Here is a 16,733-nt window from a genome sequence, read left to right on the forward strand (position 1 = left end):
ACAAAGAGAATACAGAATGGGAAGCAGAAGGTAGTTATAAATACCAATTCTGACCACATGACCAGTTACAGAAATTAGGACTATAATTGTCATAAGTATTTTCTCCCTATTTTATTATGAATGCATGTGTGTGTGGTACAAATATGTATTTTTTCCCTCTCTTATCCCCGTATCATGTGACACAACATGTACTGACTTTATATCATAAGTATTTAAGTACTGTCAATTCTACATCAAAGTATTTAAGGCACAGAATACCAAAGAGTGAAATTGACTCTAGGACTTTACCTCCTCTTCTGAGGAAGGGCTGAGTGTCTTTCGGGTTGTACACTGGATAGCTGTATCATATTAGGTGGCATTATGACCTTTGTTATCGTCTTTATTTGGAAATTAAGTATGGTTAAAGGACATGCTTATGGGTGCCAAGTTGACAAAGGGTGAACTTATGATTTATTTTATGTGTCAACTTGACTGCGACACAGGGTGCCCAGACATTTGGTCAACCATTATTCTGGCTGTGTCTGTAAAGGTTTCTGGATGAGATTAGCACTTGAATCAGTAAACTGAGTAAAGCAGACTGCCCTCCCTAGTGTGGGTGGGCCTCATCCAATCAACTGAAGACATGAATAGAACAAAAAAGGCTGATTAAGAGAGAACTCCTGCCTGACTGCTGACATTGGTCTTTTCTGGCCCATGGACTTGGACTGAAACATCAACTCCTCTTGGATCTTGAATCTGCCAGCTTTCAGACTGGAATTTACACCACTGGCTCTGCTGGTTCACAGGCCTTCTGACTCAGACTGGAGCTACATATCAGCTCTCCCGGGCCTCCAGCTTGCTGACTGCAGATCTTGGGACCTCTCAGCCTCCATAATCACATGACCCAATTCCTTATAATAAATCTCTATGTCTATATTAATATACACTTTTTTAACATCTTTATTGGAGTATAATTGCTTTACAATGTTGTGTTAGCTTCTACTGTACAACAAAGTGAATCAGCTATATGTATACATATGTCCCCATATCCCCTCCCTCTTGCGTCTCCCTCCCACCCTCCCTATCCCACCCCTCTAGGTGGACACAAAGCACCGAGCTGATTTCCCTGTGCTGTGCGGCTGCTTCCCACTAGCTATGTATTTTACATTTGGTAGTGTATATATGTCAATGTCACTCTCTCACTTTGTCCCAGGTTACCCTTCCCCCCCCCGTGTCCTCAAGTCCATTCTCTATATCTATGTCTTTATTCTTGTCCTGCCCTTAGGTTCTTCAGAATCTTTTTTTTTTTTTTTTGATTCCATATATACGTGTTAGCAAACGGTATTTGTTTTCTCTTTCTGACATACTTCACTTTGTATGACAGTCTTTAGGTCCATCCACCTCACTACAAATAACTCAGTTTCGTTTCTTTTTATGGCTGAGTAATATTCCATTGTATGTATGTGCCACATCTTCTTTATCCATTCATCTGTCGATGGACACTTAGGTTGCTTCCATGTCCTGGCTATTGTAAATAGTACGCACGTATCTTACTGGTTCTGTTTTTCTGGAGAATCCTGACTAATACAGATTGGATCCATTATCTTCATTTTTCACATAAAGAAATTAAATGGTTAAATTGCCAAGGTTACACTTTAGTGAGTAGTAGAATTGGGGTTTATAACAGGTTTAACTGACTCTAAAAGCTGTATGTTCTGCACAATTACCACCTCCACAAGGGAGAAAACATTGAAAAGGCCATTTTGTTTCATTTTTAATACTTATTATCCTCACTTTATAAAAGAGCAATCTTGACACTGAACTCTAAGCACTAACAATTCACTAGGACACATCAAACCACAGTATCACAGAAGCAGGGCTCACACATATTATATCTGGCTAATAATTAAGTTGAAAATCCAAACTCTGATATTGCTGGTGACTTTATCTATGCTTTCTTGAGTCTTATCTAAGTTAATAATTAGTTTTTGGGGCTTCCCTGGTGGCGCAGTGGTTGAGAGTCCGCCTGCCGATGCAGGGGACACGGGTTCGTGCCCCGGTCCGGGAAGATCCCGCATGCCGCGGAGCGGCTGGGCCCATGAGCCATGGCCGCTGAGCCTGCGCGTCCGGAGCCTGTGCTCCACAACGGGAGAGGCCACAACAGTGACAGGCCCACATACCAAAAAAAATAAATAAATAAAAAATAAATATTAGTTTTTGAACCAACACTCCAGACACCTGTAAAATAAATTTCTGTCAGTGGGAGGAAAAACATTATGACTTGGAAATCCAAGATAAATATTTAAGTACTAAATAAAACAGCAAAAACAATTCCACACCAATGTCTACAAATAGAGCACACCATCTATATTCTCCATTTCAAGTTAGTCACGTTTATACAAACTTCCTATTCTTCCTTTTTTAGAGTAAAAGTTTTTGTACTGGAATAAAAAAATTACATTCAGAATTTTCTGTTCCACTGTTTCCAACTAAGAGAAAAAAATGAGTAAATCCTTTTCAAATGCAAATGACACTGTGTAACATCTATTAGATAGTATGTTGTAGGTATGCATTTTAGAAAGAAAGGCTTTACAGAAAAATAAGGCCTAATGGAGAGACCCTTGGACTTATGAGTTTTAGATAACATACTACTTGGTTATTTCTCATTTTTGGCCCCACAGAATCTTTAACGACCATGAAGACTAACAACAAAATGTTCAACTTTTAAAGGCATGGAAAATGCCTAAACATCAGGGAAACCTGATGTTTACTTAGGAGAGAGTGATGCTCAAGGAGAGGCCCAATGCACATTAGTCACCTGCATGTGCTATTCTGCCTTTTCTTTGAAATTCAAGTCAAGAAACCCACTGTTCAAGGTACCTACTCTCTCTTCTTACTAGGTGAGGGACCTCAGGTAAGTTACTCAAACTTTTTGTGCCTCAGTTTTCTTCAACATGGTGTTTTTGAGAGGATTATATTAATTAATATACAAAAAGTGCTCAGAAGAGTGCCTGGCACACAGTAAATACTTAGTCCTGATCCTTGGCACCTTTTCTCTTCTCTCAACAAATCCATAAATCACCACTTTCGTCCCAAAGAAATGAATTTGAGACCATGAGTTTATCCATGGGATGCTTCCCAGTATAAACATCCAGAGGGTCCTGTTAGTGTCTATGGGAGGCCCCACACTTGGTTCAGAATCAACCTGGATTCAAAGTGGTAGCCCAAAGGGGGAACTAAATAGTATTAGACTATATTTTTCACATGTAGTTCTCTACGTAACTGGTAAACCATAAACTGGTCTGTCGTTGGTAGAAGTACTCAAGTACTTCTGCAATGTGTTTATATAGCTGTAGTCAGCAGTCAGCTAAAATTGTGAAATCAAATAATGCACAAGGTAATGACATTTACTTAAAATAGTATTTTTTTTTTTTTTTTTTTGACCGCACTGCACTGCGTGGCTTGCAGGATCTTAGCTCCCCGACCAGAGATCAAACCAGCATGGAGTCTTAACCACTGGACCACCAGGGAAGTCCTGAAATAGTATTTTTTAATATCTGAATTTAAAAGTTTTTTATGTGCATTCCAAAAAGTTGTAGTTTGGAAAAAACATCAAAGAAAACTGAGGAGACAATTAAAAAACCGCAGAATTTTTTTACAAAATTTTTTTAAAACAATGACTCTTTGGCCAGAAGAAATGACCACAATTTTTGGAATTTAATGTTCTCCTCAACATCACTAAGTAACACAATGAACCATGAACTACAGATTATCAGTTTGAAGGGGAATTACACGTCAGCATGTTTGGGAAGGGCACTGTTGCAATCGTGAAGTCTGGAAAGAGCATTAAAGAATTCCTGATTTAGGGACCAGAGTCCAAGCCAGGAGCTACAGCTTATCTTTCCAGGGAGTGAGAAGCCCTGAGGCCCCTGCCAGCTTCCAAGCTCAGAGCACAGCAACCTGAGCAGTGGGAAATGCTGTGCTCAGCCCCACCTCCTGTAGGGGATTCTGCTCCACTGGTTTGAGATGGGACCAGAGCCTGGCAAGCAGCAAGTAACCTAGAGAAGGAGGTGAAGGGCCTCCACCACTGGCCATCAGTTCTTGTAGGTAACACCAGCTTAAGTGAGTCACAGGAAATTGTTTGGGCCCATCTCACTGTTAAACACATTCATTTCCTTATCCATTAAAAAAGATACAAAGAATTTACTTCAATAAAAACAAGTGATAGGGCTTCCCTGGTGGCGCAGTGGTTGGGAGTCTGCCTGCCGATGCGGGGGACATGGGTTCGTGCCCCGGTCCGGGAGGATCCCACGTGCCGCGGAGCGGCTGGGCCTGTGAGCCATGGCCACCGAGCCTGCGCGTCTGGAGCCTGTGCTGCGCAGCGGGATGAGGCCGCAACGGTGAGAGGCCCATGTACCACAAAAAAAAAAAAAAAAAAAACAACAAGTGATAAACATGCTATGTGAGTAACTGAATTAAAATACAATTCCAGGGCTTCCCTGGTGGCGCAGTGGTTGAGAGTCCGCCTGCCGAGGCAGGGGACGTGGGTTTGTGCCCCGGTCCGGGAAGATCCCCCATGCCGCAGAGCGGCTGGGCCCGTGAGCCATGGCGGCTGAGCCTGCGCGTCTGGAGCCTGTGCTCCGCAATGGGAGAGGCCACAGCAGTGAATGACCCGCGTACCGCAAAAAAAAAAAAAAAAAAAAAATACAATTGTAACTGAGTTGGCTAAACTAGAAATCAATAAGGTTTTACTAACATTGGGTAGATAATGAACTTCAACATCCCCAGACCCTTAAAACAGCACTCCCAACAATTACTATGTACAATGCTCTTTATTACTTCCCTGTTTCTTTTTGGTTATAAATTGGTATTTAATATTAAAGTTGTTTTAAAATAAAACTTTTCTCATTTGACCTGGTTTACCACTCTTAAATGAGGATATTTACATATTTCCAGATAAATACACCAGAATCCTGGAATTATAAAGGCTCTAAGGATTATTTCACTTCTTCATTTTATAAATAATAAAACTGAGGCACTAAGAGAGTAAATGTCTTAAGTGGCTGAGCTGGAGTTATATCTCATAATTCCAGCCTCATTCCCGAGTCCCTGCTTCTGCCATTTCTCCATTCCTGATGCTGAATTAGAATTCTCAATGGAGTTTTCAGATCAATAAATATTTGTCAAGAGTCTCCTAAGATAAGCATTGAACCAGGTGTTAATGATACAGGTGTGAGGCTTTGAAAAGCTGAGTGGTAAAACTTAGATTATAAACATGATCAAGGGGGAAAAGTAGAAGTCTGTTACTGATAAAAGTTAAAAAGTAAAATGCAAACAGAATTTTGGTCTTGAAGTATGCAAATATCTGCCAGGTTTTTTTCCTCTCTATTCCACCTTGGCAACTTCATATTAAATCTAAATGCAGCAAAATAAAAAGGCAGGAAAGAGTGAGCAGTTTACTTATCTTTTTAAAAAGTCTTTTGTCTAAAACAAGGTTAACTTACCTCTACATCTGTTTGAAAGTTAAAAAGGTCTATTCTTTGCCAGTTGCTTCCATCCAGGGCTAAGATATTCCAAGCCTGGGAGGTTGGGAGAGATTAGGGTGAAAAAGATATATTTATTGCGACTGTTAAAGAAAGTCTTGATTCAACCTTTATATTTCCAAATGTTTATTCATGATAGACATTAAGCTGATAATCAAATGTGGAATTATGATAACATTGTGTTATGTTACATATAAAAGATGACATTTTAATTTTTAACTTGAACTCATCCTCATTCTAATAAAACTTGAATTTCTTCATTACAAATTTGGTTAATACTCTACCTTGGAAATCTGTGCACATCGGCACAAAGTTACTATATCCAAGAAGGAAAATATTCTAGGAAGAAAGGGGGAAAAAAGCACAAAAATGAGATGGTGTTAACATTTTAGAATATTTATAACTTTAAAGATAAAATCTAATGAGCCATTTGGATATTCATAACTTTTTCAAGATTCCTCAATTCGTAATACACAAGTGCACTATAATTGTTCATCACTACTATGACATATTAAATGTTTGCACATTCCAAAGCTGTTTTAGACACACTACACAAATCCCCTTAACCCAGAATTCATTAAACTTTTATTTCCCTTGTTCTAAGTCATGGACATGGAACAGTAGATCATAACCTGTTCTATTCAAAGACCAATCTCTCAGGACTTCCCTGCTGGCGCAGTGCTTAAGACTCTGAGCTCCCAATGCAGGGGGCCTGGGTTCAATCCCTGGTCAGGGAACTAGATCCTACATGCATGCCGCAACTAAAAGTTCACATGCTACAACTAAGGAGCTGGTGAGCCGCAACTAAGGAGCCCAACTGCCACAACTAAGGAGCCCGCTGGCCGCAACTAAGACCCCGTGCAACCAAATAAATAAATAGATGAACACAACATCAATCAGTGAGCTGTAGGAGACAACTTTAAAAAAAAGAAAAAAAAAGACCAATCTCTCACCTCCCAGGCATGGAGCCTAGTGAGGGCTAAATCATTCTAATTCCTATGCAAACCCCACTTTTGGTGGTAGATGCATGAAACAGGCTCAGGTGCCTGAGCCTCAAATAACATGGCCAAGAAAAGCTCAACAATAAAACCCATTCACCTTTTATCTACTCACAGGGCAGAAAGATGGAGCTCATTTCCTGAGCAAAAGCCAAGAAGTTACAGAAGATGGGGAAAAAGAAAAGCAGAGAGAAGCAAACAAAAGCTTAGTTGACACCAGCAGTCCCCCAGTGGAAGCAGTAGCTGTCAGCATGGCAGGGTCAGAGGGAGGTTCTGACATTCTGGCAGTGGAGATGAGCTGCTGATGATAGCACAGTGGCAAATAGCTGTGTGTGCCTCAGCGCTCCGCAGTCACAGCTGAAAACAAAGAGCAGCTTTCCTGAGAGACAAAGAGTGGATGGGGACGAGGTCAGGGACAACAATAGGGTCTCAATCCCCATAGTACCGGAAGGTAAATATGAGAGTCTGTGCCTGTGTGTGTGGAAGGTGAAACGGCAAACAGCCACCTAAAAAGTTCTCCAAAATTCTCCAAAGGTAACAATCAGCAGTGCATGGAAAATCCATGGGCTTGGAGAAGATAGCAGATCCATAAAACACCAGAGCACTGCACCCTACAATAAAGCACCCACAGGCAGCACCATGGGGCCAGTGACAGCGTAGATACTGTTCTGCAATATAGGCTCCAATCATTTTCTAGAGAAAAGCAAAGGACAGAAGCATAAGGGCTGCACTGCTCTTAAAAGACTCAATGGAACTTTGTACATAGGAAAATGCCGATGGCTGGAAATGTGTACTTATATATATTAAACATATTTCAGGGTGTCTGCATATCTACATTGCTTCTGTGGTAATACATCTTGCCCCACCACCACAAATGTCTGTGTTCTGTGCCATACAACCATTCCACAATGAGCCACAACTGATCGTCAGCTCACGAAAAGACCAAGGACCAGATAGAGAAAGGAGCATGGTACAGCAGAATCATATCACACACTGGCATTGGGTTCTAAAGTATAAGCTGAAGGTAGAAAGGAGTTAACTAAGTTTCCCTTGAAAATCCCTCAAGAATGTACCATCTTGGAGACCAACATACTCTATCACCTCTCAGTAATAACAACAATACTGATAATCATAGTTAACACTGATTATGCACTTACATGTGCTAGCTGTCACTCTTTAATTGTCACAACAATGCCATGAGGTGCTATTACGATCTCCATTTTACAGAGAGGAACACTGGGCACCTGCCAAGGCCACACACATAGGAAGAGCGGAGCCAGAATTTGAACCCAGGTGGTCTGGCTTGAGAGCCCAAGCCCATGACCCTACATAAAGTGCCCTAGAAAGTTTAACACAGCTGTTGTTCCCTCAGGATTAGACTAGAATCTATTTCTTCAATTGCACAGCAAATGAAGCAGTCTGTGTTGAGTGAGCATGCTGTATGGAAAATATGTTTCTTTCCTTCTTCCTCTTTCTTTCTTTCTTTCTTTCTTTCTTTCTTTCTTTCTTCCTCTTTCTTCCTTCCTCCCTTCCTCCCTTTCTCTCTTTCTTTCTTTCTTGCCAAGCTGTGTGGCTTGTGGGATCTTAGTTCCCTGATCAGGGATCGAACCCAAGCCCTCAGCAGTGAAAGCATGGAGTCTTAACCACTGGACCTCCAGGGAATTCCCAACACATGTCTCTTTAAACACTAGAATCACACTAACTCAAACAAGATGCTCACACATTCGGACACAAGTGAGAATCGATAGCTGGAACACAAGTTTGCATTTCTCATCTCATGCTTACTACCCAACATTATGATTACTGAATGAAAAAGTAGACTGCCTTCATTATTTACATTATCCCCCCAACACACATACACAGATACTTGAATGTGCACAAGTTAAACAAGCATGACAAGGGACTTCCCTGGTGCTCCAGTGGTTAAGACTCTGTGCTCCCAATGCAGGGGGCCCAGGTCTGATCCCTGGTCAGGGAACTAGATCCCACATGCATGCCACAACTAAGAGTTCACATACCACAACTAAGGAGCTCACCTGCCACAACTAAGACACAGCACAACCAAATAAATAAATAAATATATTTTTTTTAAATAGGCGTGATAAGACTCCAAACTGCCAAATTAAGCCAAATTCCCAAATCATGTTCCAATGAATAAAATAAACACCCTGAATGACAGAGCCTGGAACATTGGTAATAGAAACAGAGATAGCTAAAGGAATAAGAGTAGTCAGAAATCAGGTTCTGGCCCTTCCAAAACTTTTTGTTTTTTTCCTGGAAATTGCTTCCTACCTCAAATGTGTTAACTTCACCCTTCATCAGAAAAGCACTAAAATTGCAACTTGGTTATAAATAAATACACACAGGCGTATATAGGAATCGATTTTTTTTTTTTTTTTTTTTTTTTTTTTTTTTGCGTTACGCGGGCCTCTCACTGTTTTGGCCTCTCCCACTGCGGAGCACAGGCTCCAGACGTGCAGGCTCAGGGCCATGGCTCACGGGCCCAGCCGCTCCGCGGCATGTGGGATCTTCCCGGACCGGGGCACGAACCCGTGTCCCCTGCATCGGCAGGAGGACTCTCAACCACTCCGCCACCAGGGAAGCCCGTACTTCTGGACTGTGCATTCTGCTTCACTGGTCTGTCTGCCTCTGTGCCAATAAGACCCGGTTTTTATCATGAAGCTTTAAGCTCTTGATGTCTGGTAACGTTAAGCCCAACTTTGTTTTTCTTTTGTTAAAAATATTTATTTATTTATTTACTTATTTATTTAGGCTGCCCTGGGTCTTAGTTGCAGCTCGTGGGATCTTCACTGCAGCATGTTAAGTTACAGCATGCATACTTCTTAGTTGTGGCATGTGGACTTCTTAGTTGCAGCACGCGTATGGGATCTAGTTCCCTGGCCAGGGATCAAACCTGGGCCTCCTGCGTTGGACCACCAGGGAAGTCCCCAACTTTGTTTTTATTCATCAAAATTACCTTGGTTATTCTCGGCTACTCTTTTTTTCTTTTTTTTAATTTCCACTTATGTTTTAGGATCAGCATATCAATTTACACAAGAAAACTTTATAAAATTTTATTGGAATTATGTTGAATTTATAGAAACTTTGGGGAGAATTGAGATCTTGACAATATTAAGTCTTCCAACCCAGAAACATGATATACTCCATTATTTATTTAGGACTTCTTTAATTTCTCACAGTAATTTTTGTAGTTTTCCACACAGATGTTTTGTTCATTTTTAGATTCCCCCCCCCCCGGTTATTTGATGATGTTACTATTAAAATGGCATTTTTTTAAATGTCATTTACTAATTGTTCCTAGTATATATACTTAACTTTCATATACTATGTCTTGCATACAGCAACATTTCCAAATTCATTTATATATTCTAGTGATTTTCTACAAACAAAATCAATACATTTGAGAATAATGACAATTTTCTTCCTTCCTTTCCAATAATTATATTTTTTATTCTTTTTCTTGCCTTACTGAAGTGGCTGTGATCTTCTCTAGTACCAATAATTGTAATGAAAGACATCTTTTTCTCTTTCCCATCTCAGAAAAAGCTGTCACTCTAATCACTGATTACAATGTTTACTATAGGGTTTTCCTCCTGCCTTTTAAATTTTCTAAAGTTACTTTGTTACACGCTATAAAATACCTCAGCTTTGCACACGCATGGTTTTAACAACATCTCTTTAACATTTGCTTATTTCCCCTTTTAAAAACATATTAAATATAAGAGCAGATGGTACAGAGTTCCCGTATATTACGTCATTTTGAGAAACACATAACACACACACACACACACACACACACAGAGTTTCCCCTATTATTAACATCCTGCATTAGTGTGGCACATTTGTTACAATTAATAAATTAAGACTGACACACTGTTATTAACTAAAATCCACAGTTTATGATAAGGTTCACTCTTTGTATTGTACTATTCTATGGATTTGACAATATATCCACCATTATAGTATCATATAGAATAGTTTACCACCCTAAAAATCACCTGTGCTTCACCTGTTAATCCCTTCTATCCTCCTCATGAACCTCTGGCAACGACTGTTTTTTTAAAAAATAAATTTATTTATTTATTTTTGGCTGTGTTGGGTCTTTGTTGCTGCACACGGGCTTTCTGTAGTTGCGGTGAGCAGGGGCTACTCTGTTGCGGTGTGCAGGCTTCTCACTGCGGTGGCTTCTCTTGTTGCAGAGCACGGGCTCTAGGCACGCGGGCTTCAGTAGTTGTGGCTTGTGAGCTCTAGAGCACAGGCTCAGTAGTTGTAGCACACGGGCTTAGTTGCTCTACGGCATGTGGGATCCTCCTGAACCAGGGATCAAACCCGTGTCCCCTGCATTGGCAGGCGATTCTTAACCACTGTGCCAACCACGGAAGTCCCGACTGATCTTTTTAATGTCTCCATAGTTTTTCCTTTTCCAGAATGTCATATAATTGGAATCATAAGTATGTAGCTGTTCATATTAGCTTCCTTCACTATGCACATGCCTTTAAGGTTCCTCCATGTCTTTTAGTGGCATGATAGCTCATTACTTTCTATTGCTGAATGATATTCCACTATATGGATGTATCACTGTTTATCCATTCATTTATATAAGGACACCTTGGTTGCTTCCAGTTTTGAGTGATTATGAATAATCTTGCTATAAACATTTGTATGCAGGTGAATATGTTTTCTACTCAGTTGGATAAATACCTAGGAGTGCTGAGTGCTAGATCATGTAAGTTTAGAAGCTGCAAAATTGTCTTCCAAAGTGTCTATACCGTTTTGAATCACCAGCAATGAGAGTTCCTGTGCTCTGAATCTTGCCAACATTTGATATTGTTCAATTTTTAAATTTTAGCCATTCTAATACACGTAGAGTGATATCTCATTGTTATTTTAGTTTTCAATTCCCTAATGACATGATAGCAAGCATCTTTTCAGTATGCTCATTGCCATCTGTATATGTTCTTTGGTGAGGTGTCTATTCAGACCTTTTGCCCATTTTTTTAAATTGGTCTGTTTTCTTGTTGGATTTTAAGTGTTCTTTGTATATTGTGGACATCCATCCTTTATCATACATGTCTTTGCAAATATTTTCTCCCAATCTGTGGCTTAGCTTTTCATTCTCTTCTCAGAGAAGAAGTTTTTAATTTTAATAAAGTCCAACTTATCAATTTTGTCTTTCGTGGATCATGCTTTTGAAGTTGTATCTAAAAACTCACTGTTAAACCGAAGGTCACCTACATTTTCTCCTATGCTTTCTTATGAAAGTTTGATAGTTTGGGGTTTTACATTTAGGCCTATGATCCATTTTGAGTCAATTTTTGCGAAAGGTGTAACGTCTATGTTTACATTCTGTTTTTGCATATAAATGTCCAATTGTTCCAATGCCATGTGTTGAAAAAATATATATTTTCTCCATTAAACTGCTTTTTCTCCTTTGTCAAAGATCAGCTGACTTTGTGTGGCTCTATTTCTGAGCTCTCTATTCTGCTCCACTGAGTTGTCTATTCTTTTGCCAACACCACACTGTCTTGATTTCTTTTTTTTTTAAGATTTATTTATTTGGCTGCACTGGGTATTCGTTGCTGTGCACAGGCTTTCTCTAGTTGCAGCAAGCAGGGGCTCATTGTGGTGGTTTCTCTTATTGCGGAGCACAGGCTCTAGGCACGCGGGCTTCAGTAGTTGTGACACGTAGGCTCAATAGTTGTGGCTTGTGGGCTCCAGAACACAGGCTCGGTAGTTGCGGTGCAAGGGCTTAGTTGCTCCACGGCATGTGGGATCTTCCCGGACCAGGGACCGAACCCATATACCCTGCAGTGGCAGGTGGATTCTTAACCACTGCCACCAGGAAAGTCCCTGTCTTGATTTCTAAAACTCAAGGTCAGTAGTATCAGTCCTCCAACTCTGTTCTTCTTCAGTAATGCATTGGCCTTTCAGAGTCTTTTGTCTTTCTATACAAACTTTAAAATAGATTTGTCAATATCCACAAAATAACTCGGTGGTATTTTTTATCAGCATTATGTTGACTCCATAGATCAACTTGGGAAGAATTAACATTTTAACAATATTGAGTCTTCTTATCCATGAATGTGTAACATCTCTTTACTTATTTAGACCTTCTTTGATTTCTTTCACTGGAGCTGGAGTTTTCATCATATAGATCTTTTGCTAGATTTATACCTAAGTATTTCATTTTTTGAGGCTAATGTAAGTGGTATTGTTTTTTATTTTAACTTCCAGTTGTTCACTGCTGGTGAACAATACCAGAAATGGCAATAGGAAAGCAATTACCTTCTGCATATTAACCTTGTATCGTGCAACGTTATATAACTGCTTATTAATTACAGGAATATTTTGTCAATTCTTTTGGATTTTCTACATACACAATCATGTAATCTACAAACAAAACCAATGTATACCTTCCCAATGTACACTTTTTCTTTTCTTTTCTTACCTAATTGTATTAGGTAGGACTTCAGCAGTACTGTGATGAACAGGAGTAGTAAGAGGGGACATCATTTTCTGGTTCCTGATCTTGGGGATAAAGCAACCAGTTTCTCACCGTTAAGTACACTGTTAGCCTTAGGGGGTTTTTTGTAGATATTCTTGATCAAGTTGAGGAAGTTCCCCTCTATTTTTGGTTTGATGAGACTTTTAATCATGAATGAGTGTTAAAATCTGCCAAATACTTTTTCTGCATCTACTAATATGACCATATGATTTTGTTCTTTATTAGATCATTGATGTGATTGATTATGTTGATTTTTGAATGTTGAGGCATCCTTGCATGCATGAAATAAATCCCACTTGGTTATAGTGTATAATTCTTTTTATACATTGTTCAATCTGATTTGCTAACTTTTTTTTGAAGACTTCTGCATCTGTGTTCACGAGAGATATTGTTCTGTACTTTTCCTTTCTATAATATCTTTTTCTGGTTTTGGTATTAGGGTAATGTTAGCTTCACAGAATAAGTTAGGAATTATTCTGCTTCTATTTTCTGGATGACAACGTAGAGAATTAGTATCATTTCTTTCTTATGTTTGGTAGCATTCACCAATTAAATCATCTGGGTCTGATGTAGTAATTATATATATGTAATTGTGTCTGAAATGTTGGAGAGTATGTTGTAGACACGATGTTCATTTACCCCTAAAATACTCACATACTTCCTAAAAACAAGGACGTTCTTTTTCAGAAACACAGTACAATTAACAAAACAAGGAAAACTAACACCAACACAATACTATAACCTATAGATCTTATTCAAAATCTGTCAATTGTCCCATTAATGGTCCTTAAAACAAAAGAAAAACTTTTTTTTCCGGCCCAGGATCACATATTGCATTTATTTGCCACGCCTCTTTAGTCTCTTCTAATCTAAAACATTTTTTCAGTCTTTATCTTTCATGACTTTGCTACTTTTGAAGCATATAGCCAGTTACTCTGTAGAATGTTCTGCCATGTGTCTAATATTTCCTCACGATTAGACTCAAGTTATAATTTTTGTCAGGAATGCCACAGAAATGACATTGTGCTCTTCTTGTGCATTACATCGGGAGGCATATGGTGTACATTTGTCCTATTAGTGGTGATGCCAACTCTGATCACTTGGTTAAGATGATTTCTGCTGGAGTGCCCCATTATAAAATTACATTTTTTCCCTCTGCAATTAATATATATCTTGTGGGAGATTAGTTTAAACTATGAAAACGTTTTGTTTCTCACGTCATACCTTCACATATCTCATTATTTCAAAACTGGTAAATAAAGGAAAAGAACGTCAAGCATTTATCCTGCCTTTCTTCTACATAAACTGTATCACTGTGTAATCAAACAGAAGTGAAGTAATTCTTTATAAAAGCATTCCATATCATATGATATCATTTATACATGGAATCTAAAGAAAAGGGGTACAAATGAACTTATTTACAAAACAGAAGTACAGTCATGGATGTAGAAAATAAACATGGTTACCAGGGGATAAGAGGCGTAGGGATAATTTGGGAGATTGGGATTGACATATACACACTACTATATATAAAATAGATAACTAATAAGAACCTGCTGTATACCACAGGGAACTCAATACTCTGTAATGGCCTATATGGGAAAGAATCTAAAAAAAAAAGAGTGGGTATATAACTGATTCACTATGCTACACACCTGAAACTAACAACACTGTAAATCAACTATATTCCAATAAAAAAAATTTTTTTAAGCAGTCCAACTAATAAATGAAGAAAAAGAATCAGAATATCGTCATTTTGCAGCCCCAATAAGTTAATGATCTAGGCAATAAGCATACATAGATGCCAGCACAAAAAAAGGAAACCAAACATTGTGTAACTCCTAATAAAAGAACACACCACCACATAGTCTTACTAAAGGGATAGAACCTGAGTCTGATCAAACCTCTGGATCCAGCTGTCAATTTCCAAGAAATACAGATAAAGGAAACATGCTGAAATTGCACCATGAGGCTGCAATTAGCAAAACCCAGACTGTGGGAACTTCCACAATACATATCAAATAACCCAAGTTCTTCAACAGATAAAACGTGTAGAACAGAAAGAGATGGACAGGAGACCTGTTGATTATTAGAGACTTAAAGATTTATTAAATGAGCAAGACTAGCTGTTTTTTCCAACTGGAGCCCAGCAGGATGACTCCCGTAAAGAAGGGTGGCAAGAAGAAGGAGGGCCAGTCTGCCATCAACGAGGTGGTGACCACAGAATACACTATCAACATTCATAAGCACATCCATGGAGTGGGTTTCAAGAAGCGTGCCCCTCAGGCACTCAAAGAAATCCAAAAATTCATCATGAAGGAGATGGGAACTCCAGATGTACACACTGACACCAGGCTCAACAAAGCTGTCTGGGCCAAAGGAATAAGGACTGTCCCATACCATATCTGTGTGCGGTTGTCCAGAAAAATGTAATGAAGATGAAGATTCACCAAACAAGCTCTACATGTTGGTTACCTACATACTTGTCACCATTTTCAAAAATCTACAGACAGTTGATATGGATGAGAACTGTTGATTGTCAAATAAAGTTATAGAACCGCCAAAAAAAAAAAAAATGGGCGAGACTAAACTGTAATGACTAAGGATGCACATATGGATGATAGATCTATAAAGAAATGAAAATACAGTGAAAGCTATAAAAGTCAAGAAAGTGTTATTTCTGGAGAGGGAAGCAGTTATCATTTGGATGAGAAATGGAGGTGCTTCTTTGGTGACTGGCAAAGTTTTATTTATTGACCTAAGTGATGGCTAGGGTATTTGTCTAATATTTGTGTTTTGTGTGGTTCTCCAACTATATATTATACTTCATAATAAAAACATTTTTAAGAAAAAAATGTTTCAAAGAAGCAATAATGGAAATTGATAAATACTTGAAACTGAATAGTAAAAAGAAACACTAAACTTCAAAACTTGTGAAATTCAACAGAAGTAGAGCTTTGAGACTATCGCTCAAAGAACTTATCTATTATTAGATGAGGGAGCTGAAAAATAACTAGCTAAATGTCCAACTTAGGCAAGCTAAAGAAAACACAGTTAACCCAAAGAAAGACAAAGAATGGGATTTAAAAAGCTAGGAGTGGAAATCGTTAAAAAAGAAAAAAGAAAATAATAAAACCAATGTCATCAAGAAGACAAGAGGATGCAGAGAAAAGGGAACGCTTGTACACTGTTGGTGGGAATGTAAATTAGTTCACCTACTACAGAAAACAATATGAATGTTCCTGAAAAAATTTTAAATAGAATTACCATATGATTCAGCAATTCCACTTCTGGCCATATGAAATAAAAAAAGGATATTGAAGAGATATATGGCCTCCCATGTTTACTGCAGCATCATTTACAAGAGCCAAGATATGGAAACAACGTAAGTGCCTGTCAACCGATTAACAGATAAAGATGTAGTAATACTTACAATGAAATATTACTCAGCCATGAGAAAGAAGAAAATTCTGCCCTCTGTAACAACATGGATGGATTCTGAGGACATTACGCCAAGTAAGATAAGTCAGAGAAAGACAAATACTGTACGATATCACTTATATGTGGACCTAAAAGACAAACTCATAAAAATAGAGTAAAATGGTGGTTACCAGGGTCTGGGGGGAGGGGGAATAGTACAGATGTTGTTTAAGGATACGAACTTGCAACTACTAGATACATAAGTCC

General features: G+C 38.8%; 1 protein-coding gene and 1 pseudogene across 12 annotated transcripts in view; one reads left to right on the forward strand and one right to left on the reverse strand.

The window, feature by feature from the left end:
* The window catches only part of FBXL2 (F-box and leucine rich repeat protein 2), an 86,714-nt gene that overhangs the window by 42,815 nt on the left and 27,166 nt on the right, over window positions 1-16,733 (reverse strand). For 11 of the 12 annotated variants that reach the window (XR_004352099.1, XR_004352098.1, XM_032647952.1 and 8 more), the window contains 2 exons: window positions 5,807-5,861; window positions 5,484-5,558 (listed from right to left, as the gene is read on the reverse strand). The exons of the other annotated variant lie outside the window; for it this stretch is intronic. Coding sequence is in view for 9 of the 11 variants with exons in the window: in XM_032647952.1 (XP_032503843.1) it covers window positions 5,484-5,558; window positions 5,807-5,861 (130 nt within the window). In the remaining 2 variants the exon portion in view is untranslated. The remainder of the gene's footprint in view (window positions 1-5,483; window positions 5,559-5,806; window positions 5,862-16,733) is intronic. 12 annotated transcript variants of the gene reach the window in all.
* LOC116761710 lies at window positions 15,201-15,582 on the forward strand (annotated as a pseudogene).

The sequence above is a fragment of the Phocoena sinus genome, chromosome 11 (assembly GCF_008692025.1).
Source record: "Phocoena sinus isolate mPhoSin1 chromosome 11, mPhoSin1.pri, whole genome shotgun sequence".
Classification (NCBI taxonomy): Eukaryota; Metazoa; Chordata; class Mammalia; order Artiodactyla; family Phocoenidae; genus Phocoena; species Phocoena sinus.